The 6,356-nt window shown below is 35.8% G+C and overlaps 1 protein-coding gene across 1 annotated transcript; it reads right to left on the reverse strand.

The window, feature by feature from the left end:
- Window positions 1-1,608: 1,608 nt before the first annotated feature.
- LOC116713082 (glutathione S-transferase omega-1-like) lies at window positions 1,609-5,132 on the reverse strand. Its single transcript, XM_032553028.1, has 6 exons — window positions 4,997-5,132; window positions 4,381-4,489; window positions 4,052-4,274; window positions 3,834-3,935; window positions 2,232-2,338; window positions 1,609-1,954 (listed from the first exon to the last, which is right to left on the reverse strand). Exons 1-6 carry the CDS (start codon window positions 5,022-5,024, stop codon window positions 1,804-1,806), a joined length of 720 nt encoding a protein of 239 aa, XP_032408919.1. The 5' UTR covers window positions 5,025-5,132; the 3' UTR covers window positions 1,609-1,803.
- Between the last annotated feature and the right edge of the window lie 1,224 nt (window positions 5,133-6,356).

Consider the following 6,356-nt stretch of genomic DNA (forward strand, 5'->3'; position numbering starts at 1 on the left):
TTCCTTCTCTAGGACAATTATTCCGTTGTTAAATGTTTGAGAACCGTTGCCCTGAAGCAACTTGTATCCCTTTGGTGCTCAATATTCAGAATCAGCTCCAGCTTTGTGCTCACAAGTTCATCATCTAGGAGACAGAACCAATGTTCAGCTTCCACGCAGAATATATTTTCTATTTATTGTGTGCAAATTGATGGGTGGTTTATAAATATGACCTACATTAATTGAATAGTAAAAGCTGTACTAAAATAGTATGCATAGAGTGTTTGTCAAATAAGCATATTTGAATAATGTTGTGCATGCAGACATTGGATTTGTAAAGCTGCAGCTCTTTAGAGCTACATTCATTCTGTTGTTGCGCAATACCCTTCCCCCCTTCTCTCTCTACTTCCTCTTCTGAGAGGGGAGATGTCCTACCAGCTCTCCGTCTAAAGGATGAAATGAGTTTCCTAAATCTGCTGGGATATACCCTGTCCTGAACTGAAGTAAACTCTGTTTAAGCTGGTGTTAAGAATATCATATCCATCACTGTCTTAGAGACATTATGTCCTGATGTCTGTTCTAATGACCCAGGGTTGCTCAACGGTCCTCCTACGTCTGTTGCCTGCACAACCTTTTCTTTGAAATGTTTAAGTTGTTCAACAATCTGTTTCCAAGTAAGACATTGATCATCTCTGCTCTCCTGTTAGTTCCCCCTTTTCCCCTATCCTTTTGCCTATAATCTACCTCCAACATATCAGTAATCTTTAATTGGAGTTACGCCTTCTACACCATTTCAAGTTCAATATCAAAATCACATTCATACCCTTTTTTAGTTTCTTTGATTTAGCATGCATTTATAATATTATGATAACCATAACTTATTAGTTACTCTTATTATAATCTTAATGCGTGTTATTACAGATGTTTTCTGAAAAGATACCAAGAATAATCCATGATTCTAATTATTTGATACCAAAGTTACAGTTACTTGTTTTACTTGTAAGTGTAAGTATTATTGTAAGTAAACCAATATTAATATAAGTATTTTACTTTGGGTCTTATCCAATTACTCAAAATGTTTAGATTTCATTCTTTAAAACTTTCATGCTTTGAAATAAGGAGTAGTCTCAACAATTTTTTATAAATCTGCAGGCTGTAAACTTACTTCTTTTTTCCAGTAAACCTGTTCTTCCTGTTTCATGACTCTCTGTCTGACTATGATTTCTAAAGATTAGATAGAAGAAAAAAAAAAGTAGAATTAAAGCAAAGTTTGCACGAGACAAAAACAACACACCAGATTGATTGTATTGAAATTTGAGTCTACTGTTGGGTCTAGATGTCACTTGTGAGATTAACTTTAAAGGCAACTTTATTTATTGTTACTGTTAAACTAAAATATCCAGCATGGAGAAGTGGGATGATCTCAGGTTTTCCTGACATGTGGCCATTCATCTGTTTCATAACTTTAAACACATAACTTCTAGGAAATAGTGAAGAAGCATTATAGTTGCATATTTACTTATTCAAACCTAGCACCTTCATGTTTGAACCTCTAAATCTTATGGCAGCCAATAAGAGTGAAATGTTGATCGAAAGATTAAAAAAAAACAACAAAAAAACACAAAAGGATATCTTTGGTGGAATATATTTTATTTTTATTTTTGACATAGATAGCACATGTCTAATATGAACCAACACCCACTTTCATGACATTACCTTTAAATGACTAGAAACAAAATGCAATAGAAGGAGATAAAAAAAAAACAGCCATATGACAGAAATAGAAAACATGCAGACTTGTTGCTATGAAGTATTATTTGCTTTCTACAGGCCATAGTCAAAGTCAGGTTTTCCATCCAGGAAGTTGTTGTAGAAGGTTTTGTGATCCTCTGTGCTGTGCATGATGGCTTTGACAGCTGGATCCTCCAGCATGCGCTCAGTCCACTTCTTCAGCTCAGGTGTGTGGTCCAGGCAGCTGAAAGATCCAGAGAAAACACTTTACAGCACATCAATTTCCAACTCCATGCCATCATTTGGACTTAATACATCCCCTGAGACAGATATTTCTGAATAAAACCCAGGCCTTATGGGTGCCACTGACTACTGAGGTATTGGGATCTCCTCTAATAATAATAAGCAAAAAATTGACCTTTTGCTGTACTTCTTGTTGGTCTAGTTTATTCCCATTAAATAATCTGAAAACTGTTTAAACCTAGAATACAAAAAAACAAAAAAAAGTAAATATTACTCACTGTTGTACTTCAAACATCCCAAGCCTCTCAAAGAATGGCCACATCATGTAGTCGATGAAGGTAATGGTGTCACCACCAAAGAATTTTGTCTTCCTTTTCACCAAGTGCTGAAAAAAAAAAAATCACATTAAGCACTGCTGTCTGAAAAAAAAAAAACAGCAAAGCAATTATGATAAAAATTTCAAATACAAAAAGTCGTTAATGATAGTGTTTGTGAGAACATATCAAACATTAATGACTTATTTTAACGTTATTCGACTGAAAACTTAAAATAGTCTTACATGTTGACTGACCTGCTTCTCATGTAACCTTGGAAATATATTGCCATTAAAACATCTTGAAACTCTCAGAAACTGCAGGTTGTGCATTGACAGTTGACACTGACATTTTTTCTTAATGCAAAAACACATTATCACTGATTGGTTTTCTGCAAAACGCCTGCTTTCAAGCATTTTTCAAGCACTGGAAGCATTGAAGATGATATCTGGCAAATTCAAACAATCATTTCTTAATATTTTGGAATATTTTCCGATATTTTCTTATATTTCTAATACAGTCCAGTGTTTCGGGATAATTCATATTTATGATCATCCCCATTAATTTTCAATGACTAATTCTGTCGGTTCTTTTTTTTTTTTTTCTTTCTGAGCAGAGTGACTGCAGAAAATGTTTTCCATTTTATCAAATTATTCCAACAGAAGACACAAGTGTAACCTCAAGCCACATTTATTAGCAATGAATACCTACATCAGATTAGGAAGGCACTGAAAAGCTTTACTCAAAAGATACACTGAAATTAGAAGCACAGTAGCCCTTCAATTTCCACTATCATTACTGTCAGGGGTATTACTGTCCTCTCCAGAAGTTGCCATTGCAGCAGCAGCAGCAGTAATTTACTATATCAATAAAATTCTTATCTACCACATGCAGGGTAAAACATGCAAGGGTCAGAGGTCAATTCATTACCCACAATTCAATAGATACAAATGTGCAGCATGTGAGTACATGCCTGAGACACTCTCATGTCTGCTGGTTTGGCAGGCATAGTTTAACATTTTCACAAACACCGAGTGAGGGGCTTTTAATTATTTATTTCTTCTTACATGATGGTATTAATAAGTAACTGCTGTTATTTCTAAAAAACAATATCGGGTCTGCAAGTTTGATTTAAAAAGAGGAGTTTTTAAAAAAAAATAAAAACACTTTGCTAACCGTGAAGCAGGGGGAGCATCATTCTGTCGGCCCGTTTTGCTGCCAGTTATACTGGCATAAAGTAAAGTAGATGAAATAATTAAGAAGAAGAGCGACCTTCAAAACTATATCAAATCAACAACTAGGTGGTGTTGACAATTATACTAAATACAAAGAAAAATATATTTTTTGAAAACCTGTGGATTGTCTCTGAAACATTCACTCAGTCGTGCCAAGAATAATTTACACGCTAACTTTAACTGAATTAAATTCACACTAATTCATCTAATTTCTGTTTTAAAAGCCCATAAAAGTTGTACATTACAAAAAAGAAAAAGAAAACTCAGATAAGTCATTAATATGAACAGAATGAACTAATGGACATTTCCCCCAAAAGATATTACAACTTACTTCATTTAAATTGGTGAACTTCTCCTTCAGTTCGGCTTCTAATCCTGACACATCATCACCCTTTCTTCTTGCTGATGAGATCTTGAAGAGGTGTGGTGTTATCTACAGGAGACAAGATTGATTTCTCTCATTTTTTTCTCCATACAAACAGAAAAACATTCAGTATCCACATGCAATTAGCACCAAAGATTTACATGATGATGTTCTTCGTAACAAACCTTGGAAAAGTGCTCCAGCATCATTTTTTGTTGGGCCTTCCCAAAAGGAGTTGCTGGAAGCAGCTTCTTCTCGGGATACATTTCATCCAGGAACTCGGAGGTGATGACAGACTCATTCACCACTTCACCAGCAGGTGTTTCTATTGTAGGAACAAGACCTTCAGGGTTCTTCTCAAGGAACCAGTCAGGTTTCTGTTTCAAATGGATGTTGATGGTTTCAAACCTACAGAAAAAAAAACACACCGAAAAACACCTTTAAGTAAGGAAAAATCATATTTCAGGGCTGGATATGAAGTTTCTTATATTGAGAAAAACAATATTTTATTTACTTGATCCCTTTGGCGTGCAACACCAGTCTGGTTCTTTGGGCAAAAGGGCAGAATCTCATGCTGTAGAGACGCACCTGATCTTTCGGCACTGGACCAGGTGCAGGACTTCCTGTTTTAAATTTAAACGCAACATTGAAACTATGTTGATTTTTCTTTTTTACATTGTATTTTGTCTCTGTAATCCTCAAAATGTTTAAAACACAAGCGCCTTCTGCTCTACATCTTTCTGAAAAGTTCTGTAAAACCTTTTTAAAGAACTTTTTATGTGATAAACAAAGAAAACACCTTAGGTCTGATGATAATCGTCAGCAGATCTCAGTGGCACTCAATAGCAAAACAAACTGAACTTATAATAATAATTTTTAAGGCATTTAACTGACAAAAATAAACTTCGGCACACGGATAAGTGAAAATCGCTCTCTCTGGTTTTGAGGCGGTTATTACAGTATTGATTTATTCATTCAGTTCACCTTTTTAAATGTGATATAGGTCCTAAAATGATCTACCCTTTTAAAGGATTTTTTTTTTCTTGTTCCTATTAACAATCCTACACGGCGTGGGAAAAAAAAAACACAACTAATTTATTAGTCTCCATTAGAAACGAGGTGAATCTTACCCGCGGCGAAGGACTTTTCGGACGACATAGTTGCGGTAAAACTTGTTAAAATGGTTGCATAGAACCAAACACACGGAACTGAGCACAGAAGCTGCAATCCTTTATTTAAAAAGCTTCTTCCGGGGAGGAGACGCCAGTCCAAGGAAGTTTTCGAGAAAGCTTAAACAAGACTCGACAGCCCCCTTTTCTTTTGTTTTCTTTTCGTGAGTCAGCGGACTTATCCACACAGGAAAATCAGGAAAATTCTATATTATTAAAAAATATATATATTGCGGCAATTCATTAAAAAAAAAGATACATTAATTACACACGGTGTTGTCAAACGTTAGTTGTTTATTGTCTAAATTATATAAAATGATAATTGAAGGCAAACGAAGTCGCTTTTTCTTCTCAGAATGCATTGTAAAGTAATTAAAAGGTCACGATGACTTTGCACTTTGACCAAAACACACGCCCGTTTACAGAACAGCCAGGAGAACCGCTGAGTAGCTACGTGACTCAGCATTTTCACTACGAAGATATTTTTCAGCATTATCTTCGTTTTCGACGAAAATGCAAACCCAAAGCAGATCCAAAATAGGTATGACAATATCTCTATGATATTTTAGCATTCATATTAAATTATATGACGCAAAACAAAGCATATTTGTTTCTGTGTTGCAGGTAATGGCAACCTGTAAAAGTAGAAAGGAAATATTGTTTATTGTCCCTCAGTGGGGAAATTCAGGTGTATCACCAGCAAAGTAGCAGGCAAAGGGAGGCAGCAATAGTGACAAAAAATAAGAACAAAAACGACTTTATGGTTTCTAAGCAACTATAAACGGCTGGATGGTGCTGTCTCAAGATGCTGTGCCTCTTATTAGACATCATATTTTTGCCATTTCTGTTCCATAAGAGTACTACCGCCATAGCAATAAATCTCTTCAGCTATTTCAATTTCTCAGACTATCCCTAGGCCATTTGGATTTTTGTTTCACCTGACCACATGTGGAAGAAAAGAAGTCTTTCTCTTTGCCCAGATGACATTTTGCAATATCATCTGGGCATTGCAAAAAGTGGGAATTACTCAGACAACTGACTTCCTTTTAGGTCTGCAACCTTGGGATTCAGTAGTATACAGTTTCTGCTGGACTGTCTGTCTTGAGATGTGGACATAGACATGGCTATCTATAAGGTGGCCTTGGTGGTAATCCTTTTCTTCCGTGTTTGCCGTTTTCCCTTTGAATTTTTCCACACTGTTAAACTTCTTGTGTTTTTAATATAATACCTGAGAAATGCCCTGCTGCCAGAAAGCATGAAGAAAGACTTGGAAATGGAGCAGGCCACAAGCTGGAGGAAGAGCACCCATGGACTCCAAGCA

The sequence above is a fragment of the Xiphophorus hellerii genome, chromosome 22 (assembly GCF_003331165.1).
Source record: "Xiphophorus hellerii strain 12219 chromosome 22, Xiphophorus_hellerii-4.1, whole genome shotgun sequence".
Classification (NCBI taxonomy): domain Eukaryota; kingdom Metazoa; phylum Chordata; class Actinopteri; order Cyprinodontiformes; family Poeciliidae; genus Xiphophorus; species Xiphophorus hellerii.

Bases quoted from the DNA above. Each gene is read 5' to 3' on its own strand.
- LOC116713082 (XM_032553028.1), bottom strand. From the start codon at position 5,024: ATGTCGTCCGAAAAGTCCTTCGCCGCGG. The intron at 2,339-3,833 runs GTAAGTTGTAAT...TTTTTTTTTCAG, and splicing joins AGTTCACCAATTTAAATGAA to CACTTGGTGAAAAGGAAGAC. The intron at 1,955-2,231 runs GTGAGTAATATT...TGGATCTTTCAG, and splicing joins GGGATGTTTGAAGTACAACA to CTGCCTGGACCACACACCTG.